This window comes from Xyrauchen texanus, chromosome 1 (genome assembly GCF_025860055.1).
Source record: "Xyrauchen texanus isolate HMW12.3.18 chromosome 1, RBS_HiC_50CHRs, whole genome shotgun sequence".
NCBI lineage: Eukaryota > Metazoa > Chordata > Actinopteri > Cypriniformes > Catostomidae > Xyrauchen > Xyrauchen texanus.
The window spans coordinates 18,325,507-18,338,232 of NC_068276.1; the positions used below are offsets into that span (position 1 = coordinate 18,325,507).

The following is a 12,726-nucleotide window of genomic DNA, read 5'->3' on the forward strand; positions in this document are numbered from 1 at the left end:
TTTTAATTGTTGTTAACATTTTAATTAATAGGCATGCATACAAATACAATTACTTAACTATATTTCTGCATTTAAAGAAAAAACATATTTCAATGACTCCCGGAGATATCTACTAAACATCCTCTTTATCAGTTGTTATGAGTGTTGTTACAACTACCATGAAATGCTAGTGCGCAATCCAGCCAGAAGATGGGTTCGAGCGCGCTCTCTCTCTCTCTCTCTCTCTCTCTCTCTCTCTCTCTCTCTCTCTCTCTCTCTCTCTCTCTCTCTCTCTCTCTCTCTCTCTCTCAAACAACCCAGTCTGTCAGTGTGCGGCGAGCGTTCAGAACAAGTCTCACTAGTCGGATTTCTGCCAGTGAGTGAAGCACATCGAGAGAATCCAAGCAGGAAAGACGAGAAATGAACTATCTAATGCGTTGCTACATCCGAGCACATTCTCAAATACCCTGCAATCGAGACCCATGAATAAGGATTGCACTATTTCTTTTTCCAGCCCTGGCTAATCTGGCTGTAATTTTGTCTGCTTCGAGACAGTTGTGTAGAATTAATATGCTTGCTTTCAATGTGCATTCATTTGTTTCGTTCCACTCTTGATTTTTGTGAACTATCTGGATTGAGTTGCACGTCTCAGCCTTTCATTGCATCGAAATCTGTGGATGTGAGATTACTAAATCCAGCGCGAGAACTGGAGGAAAGAAAGAAGAGAGATCTCTCCAGCGTCAACATGTTCTTCTGAAGATGGCGAGGAACTGCTCACCCATTTCAAACCATCATCCATCAACAACCGTGCTGTGATCGTCACATTCCCTTTTCAGTCAATCCGTCAATTGGAAAAACATTCCAAATCCTTCAATTGGGTAAAACGACAAATGGGGATAAAAAGGGCAAGGGGAAAATAAGTCAAGCCTAAAAGCAGTGGAGAAAAGTGTGAAGAAAGCATCACGAATTGATTGGAAAAGTAAACTCTCGAAGGGAAAACTCTGGAAATTGATATTGGAGCTGAGTTTCGTCCACGAGTCCATTTGAGAAACAAACGCACCTGAGCTACTCTCCATAAAGACGTGTTTTGTGTAACCTACTTTTCTGCATTAGGTCCACATAGATTTCATTTTTATTCAACCTGTTTTCTTGCGGTTGTCGTAAATATCCATGTATGATCCCTAAACACGTTATTCCCACTCACTTTGACGGGTTTCCCTATAGCCCCGTGGGCTGAAGCACATACGCTTTGTTCACAGTCCAGAGCTGCTCCAACCTCTGGGTGAAGATCCCACGGATCTTTGATGGCAGTAAATAGACGGAATTCGGGATCTGAAATGGCGAGTCGGCGCTGTGAAAATGGATTGGGAATTCTGCTGATGTTCTTAGTGGATTTACTGGGGATCACGGCGACCAACATGGAGCCCATCTATTGGAATTCCTTGAACAAAAGGTAAGAGCCGCAACTAAAGGCATCGGGCATGGCGTTTATTCCTGTTTATTGAATAAGCGCTGTTTGTGCAAATCTTTAGGCTGAGCGTTTAAGGACGTCTTTGAAATGCATCATGTCTCGCGGGGGAAAGAGAGCTGTTAAGCGCTATTACGCAGACAAGCCCCTTAGTGGATATCACGAGTCTACACAAGTTACCAGCATCAATGTCACCAGACTAATAAATGTCACATTTCATTGACGGTGTGTCTTGAGGAATTTTACGACAGCAGCAGCAGTTCAATTAAGCGCTGTTCATTTACGCTGCCTCTGGCATACAGATACGCTCCACTTAGATTTGCATGAATTTTAGTTGCTGGACACCAAGTCATTTATTTTGAAATGCCCCTCAAACAATGCAACCCATGGGTTCACCGGGGGGGGGGGTAAAAACCCCAATAATCAAAACAAGCAAGTAACCCCCCCCCCCCACACACACACACACACACATATTTATAGCCTACCATGATCAATGGAAACATGTTCATGCTTTACGCTGCAACGCCCCCTCCCCAAATATCCAAGCCAAACCTATGCCATTGCTGTTTTACGACCCTCTTCATCCATTTGCGGCCCGTTCGGCACAACGCAGCAGCCCATTTCTCCCTATGGCGGTACGCCCCTCATGCAACCATTGAAAAATGTGCGTGCTGAACTCGTAAGAAAGTGTGGAAGACAAAAACAACTACTCGTCAGGACTATTTTTAGTTACTCATCTTCTGTCAAGGCAGTAGTTGAAACAAAAGATTTGGTTCTCCTATAGGTGCAAACTTTCACTCGTCGTCAACACCTACTAATGTGGAAAGCACTTGAAGGCGCATATCCTGACAGGAAAGAGTTTGACACACAAGTGTTAACTTTAGATGGTCAGTCCCATTTTACCCATGCAAAACAGGGTAAAAATAGACTCGGCCATGCTGCAAAATGTATTACTCCAGTCATGGAGGTGACACAATTTTCCCTGCAGCAGGAAGGAGGAGCAGGCCTACTGGGTAATTTACGGCATGATTTCTCATATTATGCAGCATCTCTAAACAAGGGGGAGGTTTCTGCAACCCAGCAACTGTGAATTCATTTAGTGGGGTAGCCAGAGTAACCCATGCAAACTTTGTGTCCGTTTCAGTCCAGCCAGTAAACGACGATTTATGGCCGAGCAAACGAGCGCCTTTCTTTCTCTCGCCCTTCTGTCATTATTCGGCTTGTTTAAATGGACACCCGGCGTCATGGGAGCACTTGTGTGCCCGGTCTAAATCGGTATGTGGGTTATGAGGGGCTATTAGTGGTGCCACGAGCTCTTGAAAGACGAATAGGGTTTTAATGTGTCCATGTGGCGTATATACCAGGCCCTGCGCTTCAACAGATGCTGTTTGAAGGGTGGAGGGGGTATTATCTCCCCATGGCCGCTGGCAGACGATCTTAATGAGGGTTCTGGTCGGTTTTGGTTGTGTTAATCTAGCGGAGGTTTACGGGGGCCTAATTTGGCACGGGAGCGCAGAGGGAGGCTTGGCCGTAACCGCGCGTTTTCTGCTTGACCTTTACCTGAAATTGAGAAAACCCGCACCGCTCTCAATCGGTTTTAATCGATTCAGTCACTTGTAAACGACTTAAAAGCGATTTGCAACGGGCGCTATTTTTAATGGGGTTTTCCACGCAGGAACTGTTCAAAATTTGTTTCATTTCACAGTGGAAATACTCACAATTAAAGGGGTCTTTCACCCAACAATTGAAATTCTCTCATCTTTTACTCATCCCCCATGCCATGCCAGATGCGTTTGACTTTATTTCTTCTGCAGAAAACTAATAAACATTTTTAGAATAATATTTCAGCTCTGTAGGTCCATACAATGCAAGTGAATGGTGATCAGAACTTTGAAGGTGCAAAAAGCACATAAAGGCAGCATAAAAGTAATTATAAGCCTCCAGTGGTTAAATAAACATTTTCAGAAGTTAGATAATAAGTGTGGCTGAGAAACAGATACATTTTAAGTCCTTTTTTTTAATTATAAATCTACTTTCACACAGCCCTCTAATGCGCGATCATGAGAGTTTCTCGTTGTTTTTTTTGTAGTCGCATTCTTCGTTTATACCCCTACCTACTGGGCTGTTGTGCAAGTATGATTTATTTATTCTTTTCCTTTCATTTCTCCCTTCGTTTTTCTTTCTCTCCCTGCACAGTAGGTGGCGATATGCACAAAAAAATGCTAATCGGCAGATGAAATATGAAATGGATCCTCTTTTGAATGTGCATAGGAGAGCTGGTGAAAGTGCACATTTATAGTAAAAAATTACTTAAATATTGATTTATTTCTCACCCACACTTATCATATTTCTTCAGAAGACATGGATTTAACCACTGGATTTGTAATGTTTACTTTTTTGCTGCCTTCATTTGATTTTTGGAGCTTCAAATTTCTGGTCACCATTCACTTGCATTGTCTGGACCAACGGAGTCGAAATATTCTTCTAAAAATCTTTGTGTTCTGCAGAAGAAAGAAAGACCAGCTTAGTCAGACTGTCTACCAGTTGTGCTCCTGCAGCTCTGTTATATATATATATATATATATATACATACTGTATGTATATACTGTATATATATGTATATATGCACACACACAATTCACTCAACAGTGCTGCGGCACTATTTTAGTAGACTGAAAAAGTTCTGGGTCAAAAGCCTACTCGTTCAGGTGGCCATACGTATCATCATTTATTTCAGGTGTGCTTACGCACAATCCTAAGAAAGATAGGTGGGCATATGGCCTATGTCCTAGATGCATGAGAGTGAGTACGTTTTGAGAGAATACAATTTTTTGGTGAACTATTCTTTAAAGACAGAACACTTATTTTACACAGTAACACTTCACATTGCAACTATATTTGGGCCTACATGTTACAATACTTGCAAAGTGTTTTTACAAACAGTTACAAACATATTAATTATGCATGTTGCTTGTTTATATAACTTAGTACCTATGTAATTACACTATAAAGGCCAAAGTATACTTAGGTAGTTCTCGTTGATTGTGAGGCAAATTTCGTCTCGTCTGTACGCATCGTTGGCGTAATGCGCATTCATCGAACATGTTTGTATTCACTTGTGGTTCAAAGTGTATACTTTGAAAGACAACGCCGTTGTCGAGCGGGCGCAATCTGTTGAATACCTAGACCTTTCTTAACGCACACTCACATACACAAACACAAGCTAGGGTCATCGTGATCTTATCACAAGATTTGGAAAATACACACAAATATTGTCCTAGTTTGTGTGGTGTAAATTAGGCAGCACACACAGCACTTTAAAGACACCTGCACCATGTGGTTTTACTCCAGGCTCCAGGAGTCTGGGTTGTTCACACTAAAAGTAGCCATATGAAGGGAACATTGTTGGCAGCGCTGTATATTTTATAGGAATCAGACAACCTCTGCTCCTCACTGCTTTGAAGAGGAAGGCCGGCACCTATGGCATCTTTTATTCACTCGCTCTCTTCCATCACTCTCGCCGTCACTTCTGCTCTCTATCTCGCCCTCTCATGATGGCGCTGCCACTCTCTTCCCCCTACGAAATTAGAAACACGTGTAGCCTTCAGAGAAATGAGGAGAGGCAGAGTTGAGAAGTGATGGGAGGAAAGAGGGATAAAGAAGGGAGGGGAAAACAGTGGGACGCATCCTTAAATGTACAGAAATCAATATCTTCTTAGCCATGAATGTCAGTTTGAGTTAGGCTTAAGAAAATGCAAGTCCAGCACAAATATCACCTTGGAATTGCCTGCTTAGGGCAAAAAAATCTATAAAGATAAAATTGTATGTGTTCATCGACACAGCAATTTAATGTCATTTCGGAATGGATATCTAATTACGTGGGCATGGATGAAAATGTTTTTTGTAGTCGGAAAAGTCACAAGACTTGTGTTTAGTAACCAGCAATAGTGTTTTTGTTTGTCACGTGAGCGTGCATGTCTGGGAAGTCTCCTTCACCTTCTGACATTCACACCCCCAGTATGCTGTTTACACACACCAGATAGACAAAGTGTGTCTGTGTGTGTCCTTGGGACCCCCTCTGGATGAGCAAACAACACTATCCCTGACTGTGTTGTGGGGGTCAGTCAGGACCGTGTAATTCTTACAATTCACTATGTTACGATGCCAGTCAGGAAATTTGATCCCAAACAGTCTTTAATGCTACAGACGGTTTCTGTGTCCTTCTCTCTAAATCACCATATGTCACAGTAATTGTGTTTCAGGGATTCGGATCCCGCTCAAAGCTGTGGGGGGTTATTCATTAATGGATGCAGACAAGCGATTGTGGGTAACTGTATGGGATTTGTGTGTTATCATGAATGTCACAGGGTCTCCTCTATTGTTGCACTGCTCCCTCTCAAAGACATTAAAGTGTAACCCCCACTGGATTAATAATTAATTTATCACAGGATAATTAGCCTTAGATAAAAGCACTGGTTAAAGGAATATTCTGGGTTCAACACAAGTTGAGCTCAGTCAACAACATTTGTGGCATAATGTTGATTACCACCTAAATTAATTTAGACTTTGTCCCTCCTTTTCTTAAAAAGAATCTGGGTTACAGTGAGGCATTTACAATGGAAGTGAATGGGGGCTAATCTGTAAACGTTCAAATATTCAGTGTTTCAAAAGTATTGCTGCAAGGCGTAAACAATATGCTTGTAAACATGATTTTAGTGTGATAAAATTGCTTACAAACCTTTTCTTTGTAAAGCTCTATCCAGTTTTACAACATTGTCGCCATGATGGCGTGACTGTAAACCCTGAAACCGTCAAATACAGCTCAAATAATACACATCTTTTAACAGAAGTAATATTATAAGTGCTTTTATAAAAATATAAGCTTCACATTTCTGCCTTTAAACCCTCCAAAAATGGACCCTATTCATTTCCATTGTAAGTGCCTCAATGTAACATTGATTTTTGCTTTTTTTATTTTAAAGAAAAGGGATGATCTGAATTTTTTTTTTTTTTTTTGGCTATAAACATTATGCCCCAAATGCTGTCGACTGAGCTCAACTTATATTAAACCTGGAATATTACTTTAAGCAATCTCAGGGTTTTAAGAGGAGGCAAAATAAGAGGGGGATTTTCAGTAAATATTGGAGCAAGGTCGTCCAAGGAAGTGAATAAATCAAAAGGATTCTTTCCACACAGTTGTGTTACCTGAAGAAGAAGAAAAACATCCCCTCTTAATTGTAAGTTGCTTTAGATAAAAACGGCTATATGAATAAATTACATGTTTATGTAAAACACTTACTGAGCAACAAAACCTAAAAAAAAACATATTTTATTGTTTTCATTTCGGGTTTGAGTTAGAGTTAGTCTGTAGTTAATTATAATTAGCTTTATGTAAAAAACAATAGAAGTCTATGGGATGTTCTCATGCATTGTAAATTTAGTGTGATAAAAGGTGTTTATAGCATCTGTGAAATTGTGATGTTTCATCTCGTCTCTTGTATGGCGCCTGCTCATGACCGTGCACTGAGAAATAGTGTAAAGTGTGTGTGTGGTGCAGGGTCTGCTGGAAGCTTGATGAGCTCTCAGCAACAGGAGCTGTGAAAATGTCTCTCAGCTGATGTGGCAGAATAACTGCAGACCAGACACACACACACACACACACACACACACGCACAGTAGTAGAATGGAGAAACAAAGGCACCTTCCCTGCGGAGACAGCCTGAAGTGTGTTCAGGGGCTATGTGATGCAAATATAAGTAACACATGTCTACACAAACACACTTCTGTGTGCTGAAACCCATCCAGACATTTGCAAGGTGTTAATTTAAGTCATTTAGGAATAATTGAGAGGACGCATATTGTCACACACACATGGTTTGATTGTTAAACTCATGCTGACTTGAGGGGAACTGTGAGCAGGCCCCTAGGGGCCGGGCCTCCAAAACCCTTACAGCGTGGTACGAAAGAGAGAGAGAGAGAGAGAGAGAGTGTGTGTGTGGTCTCGCTCTGAACATCTATCATCACCTCAGTGTTTGTTTGAGTCTACGTGTATTTGTGTGTGCAGGAATGTGACGACAGTTCCCGAAAACTGGGCCTCGTCACTTTAAACCATAATATTCGACACAGATGGACAACACACATCTATAAAAAAAGAGCATCCTCCATAGTCATCCCCTTTTTTTGTCCTTTTTTATTTAAAGACTCAGTAATAAAGCTGATCAGGGTCTGTACCCACCTGCTGCTACAGATGTTAAGACTTTCACCTCTGTTCGCTCTCTTTTTCTTTCTTTTTTTGGCTAATTCCACTCACAGGTCTATAGGGTCATATGAGCGCCAGGCAGGAAGTCTTTCTCTGTGTGTTTGTGTGTGATTTGGTTAGTTCACACACAGACCTCTTGACTAATCAGGATCATCCTCTCCTGCTGCCATAATGTCCAGCGTGACACACACACACACACACACACACACACACACACACACACACACACACACACACACACACACACACATGTTGTGTTTCCATGTTTTATGGGGACTTTACATAGACATAATGGTTTTTATACTGTACAAACTTTATATTCTATCACCTAAACCTAACCCTACCCCTAAACCTAACCCTCACAGAAAACTTTCTGCATTTTTACATTTTCAAAAAACATAATTTAGTATGATTTATAAGCTGTTTTCCTCATGGGGACCGACAAAATGTCCCCACAAGGTCAAAAATTTCGGGTTTTACTATCCTTATGGGGACATTTGGTCCCCACAAAGTGATAAATACACACACACACACACACACACACACATAATTATGGGGACTCTCCATAGACTTCCATGCATTCTGTGGATTTTATACAGATCTAATGATAATTTCTATCCCCTAACCTTCACAGAAATGACAGCATAAAGTGAAGAAATGAGGGATAAATAAAAATAGGTGATAGGTCTTTCTTTCTTCCTTCCTATTTTTGCAAAAAATTTGTTAATATTTTGTCATGTTAATCTTGCACCACACAAGCCAATTTTTCCAGTGATTTTCAAGAGTGAGCTTCATTAACAAAATCGCTGGCCAGGTGTAGGGACAAGCGCCTAGTAGCCAGCGGGAGGTCGTTAATCAGTTGACCGTCGGTACTCCCTGCTGAGTTAATGGTTCCAGCAACAGGAAAAAAGGACCCAACGTGACAGAACAAATCTTTCTTTCCCCAGGGTGGGCTCTTGTGTTTTCGTCAAGACCAATGAGCATTTTCTTTTACTGAAGAACTGAAAAGACGTCAAGCTGATCTGAAGGTTTTCATCGCACTCAAATGCAATCATGACAAACACAATAGTAATCCATTGTGATTCTGTCACCAAACGTTTTTCCTGCATTTTTCTCCTAAACTAAAATGACCAATGAAATCAGAAAGTCTGCATGTGTGACACCCTCAGCCAAAATTTAGTTGATTATCAGCTAGTTTGACGGCACCTCAACTCATCCCACACCGGATAAACTTTGGTCAGAAATGAAACATCACATCATGTCGCATGTTGAGCTAATGTGCAATTACTTTTTAATTAGACTTGCCTGATGGGCTCTTTGCACTTAGGCCAGCTAGGAACCACCCACAACAAGGTATTATTGACGAAAAGCACCAACATTTGATTAATCTACTAAAAAATCACCTCATAACAGTGAATGAACTGATATTTGTTGTCTTACAGTGATATGTCGGTGTACATAAGGCTAATTTATGCTCATTAGCTAAAAGTAACAGTCTGAAGTACAGTAACAGTAGTTACTTTCAGGAAAGATTTCTTTGAAAAAGATTTGGGGAGTTAGGTGGTCTTTCATTTTTGTTTTACTTTTGGAAGTAATCTACCACCTGATAAAGTTTGTGAACCAAAGCTTTATAAGTTTGCTTTGAAGTGTATCTCTAGTAGTCGGTATCCTAGCCAGGTTTGACCAAGCTGACTCCAGACCTGTAGATATGTTCAGACAAGCATGGCTATCTGTAACCTTTAATTACTGTAACATCAGATAGGACTCATATATCTGGTCGGTTCTGGGGTCAGTCTGTGGGTCTGTAATGGGGTCAGTGTCACTGCCGGGGCTGAAGTTGACTGATCGAAGAGCTGTAAATGGGAGTGGCAGACAGACACATGGAGCCACACATCATTTGCATTGTCTTCTCCACAGTTAAGAACACAAGCAGTCAGATGCAGGAGAGGAATGAACGGTTATCAGCGGAACTGGGCCATCTGCATTTGTATTCAAAGCTTGCACATGCGCAAACCTTTCCTATTCTCTGTGGCGTCTGTCTGGGCTGCTTTTGTGATAAGTTATGTCTGATTTTGACTGAGGCCTCATGATTGTGTATTAACATGTGCACTATAAATACCTTGACAGGGGTCTTTTGTGTGTGTGTGTGTGTGTGTGTGTGTGCATGTATTTGTTTGGAACAACCAAGGTCTCTTCCTTTACAAAATCCCAATGACCACTTAAATTTGAGTATATCGGAACCGAGAACAACTCTGTGTGTGTGTGTGAGAGAGTTTGTAATTGTCAGTTAGGAGGCCTGGGGTTTGACGTGACCTACTTATAGAGTGTGAGAGATGGTCAATGGATCATGACCCTGAAGGCTTCATGCCACACACACACACACAACACACACACACACACACACACAGTCTTCCCTTATAGAAAGCAGACAGTTAGTGACTAGGGCCATGTTCCAGATTGACAAGAGCGCACGGCCCTCGCACAGTTTCACAGCACACTTCAGTATGAAGAACCCATCATGTTAGAAAACAAACCATCCCACCAGTAGCCCCTTTTCCTGCTATTGTCATTGATGGCTTTAAATAAACAATCATAGCGGTTACAATTACCTGCCAGTCGACTTACGTAATTAGCACTAAATCCATTCTCTTCGAGTTCAAATGAATATGTTCCTTTTTATTTATCCCCTTTTCTCCCAATTTGGAATGCTCAATTCCCACTACTTAGTAGGTCCTCGTGGTGGTGCGGTAACTCACCTCAATCTGGGTGGTGGAAGATAAGTCTCAGTTGCCTCCGCTTCTGAACCGTCAATCCACGCATCTTATCATGTGCATGACACCATGGAGACTCCACATGTGGAGGCTCATGGTACTCTCCGCGATCCATGCACAACTTACCACGCACTTACCCTATTGAGAGCGAGAACCACTAATCGTGACCACGAGGAGGTTACCCCAAGTGACTCTACCCTCCCTAGCAACCGGGTCAATTTGTTTGCTTAGGAGAACTGGCTGGAGTTACTCAGCATGCCCTGGTTTCGAACTCGCGACTTGATCAGAAATATTCTCTTCAAACTGCTGCTCCACCATAACAGTAGCTGACTTGAAAGAGAAATCTCACCGTAGTAGCGGACAGTTCACAATAATGTCCGCTACAGTGCCCCTTGTGGCAATGCTGAAAATGCAATAGATGCTTACTTTGTTTAATTGCGGCCTGACATATGTTGGAATGCAACAATGCACAAAATCCAACTTGCGTAGCTAGACGTGTCTGCATTAACATACTTGCCTAGAGTATGTTTTCGGTTATGTGGGCGACCCAATTTTGTATTCCTTTTTGTCATGTCATTTAAATCATTTAAACTAAAATGATTTAGTAGAAACAACAATATTTAAATAACAAAAGAGTTAAGTCTACTTGCATCTAGTTACCTTAACTTAATCAGTTAAGTTAATTCTATATAAATGCAAAGTTAAGTACATTTAAAAGAATATTCTGGGTTCAATACAAGTTAAGCTCAATCGACAGCATTTGTGGAATAATGTTGATTACCACAAAAATGTATTTCGACCCTCCTTTTCTTAAAAACTAAAAAAGCAAAAATTGAGGTTACGGTGGGGCACTTACAATGGAAATGAATGTGGAGGGTTTAAAGGCAAAAATGTGAATCTTATCATTTCATAAGTGTTTACCTTCATTCTTTTGTAAAAACACATGTATTATATGAGCTGTAAAGTTGTTTTAATTGTCATTTTTACAGTCGTTTTAAGGTTTGTTGACTACATCGTCATGGCAACGAAGTTGTAAAATTGGCTATAACTTTACACAGAAAAAGTTATTACGTGATTTTATTTCAGTAAAATCATGTTAACATGCATATTGTTTATGTCTTGTAGCTATACTTTACTAGCATTACTCAATTCAACTGAGGGAACGAGTTTACTTAATCAAGAGAGTAAAGTCAAGTTATTAGGGTTTTCAATGCATGTTTTCTGTCAGCTAGTTGCTAATGTGATGACGTAATTGGATGCCTGAGGCAATGAGAGCACACTGTTTAAAGAGCCAAACAGGTTAAACTCTCGTATCACTTTTGTTTTAACACTGTCAATGTTTGGGACAGACTTGTGTATTTTGTACACTTGGAACAGTTTTATTTAAATTTAGGGGATCCACTCTGGCATTTAAATGCAATTATCTCCTCCCACAACTATGCCGTGTAAGTGGCCTTTGCTATCAGCTTAGTTTGGGTCCCATGGCACAGTTCAGAGTAGTTTTTCCTCAGCAGAAAATGAGGCATTAAGTGTTTGTGTTTTCTAGAGATTGGTAGTGCTTCAGGCTTGTGATGGGGGCGGCAGGGTGAACCCTGTATTCACGAGCAGAGCAGCAGCTCCAGTTTGGCCCCCCTGAGCCAATGCCTGTTTTAATATCACTTCAGTATTCCAGCAGTTTCCTATAATTTAGCCCAGCCTTGAAATGCACTTCTGAGCGGAGTAAGCTTTGAGTTTCACACTTTTTGTTTCTGCTCTTTTTGTTTTTCTGTTTCATTCCCTCTTGCAGAAAAGTTTTAACGCATACGTCTGTTAAAAAAAATTGTATTGCTCAAAGCGCTGGATCAAATCCAACTTCAGGGGTTGCATTTCCTATGAGGCCGGACCCCCTCTCTGCCTCCTTCAGTAGCATATCGCTTGCCTTTCTGCATCTCTCCTCTACTCTCCTCCTCCCCCAACTCTCCTCTCACTCTCCTCCCCTCAGAACAAAAGAGGTCTCCACTGTGCCTTGCTGAAAGACTTCAAACACACACACACACACACACACACACACACACACACACACTCCTATTTAAACACTCAATCACTCTCTAAAAATTATTTCCCTCTCGATGAATACCCTCCCTTCTCTCCACCTTTCCCCTCATTCTTTCACTCTCTCTTTCTATTAGTTTTCCTGTCTACTAATCCAGTCTGTCTCTCACATTACACATGTTTTGCCAGACTTGTATGTCTCTGTGTGTGTGTGTGTG

The 12,726-nt window shown here is 41.1% G+C and overlaps 1 protein-coding gene across 1 annotated transcript in view; it reads left to right on the forward strand.

Moving 5' to 3' along the window:
- The first annotated feature begins 108 nt into the window (after nt 1-108).
- Nucleotides 109-12,726, forward strand: part of LOC127649165 (ephrin-B3-like) — a 97,663-nt gene continuing 85,045 nt past the window's right edge. Inside the window, exon 1 of the mRNA XM_052134140.1 lies at nt 109-1,432. Coding sequence (XP_051990100.1) covers nt 1,284-1,432 — 149 coding nt within the window. The 5' untranslated portion in view covers nt 109-1,283. The remainder of the gene's footprint in view (nt 1,433-12,726) is intronic.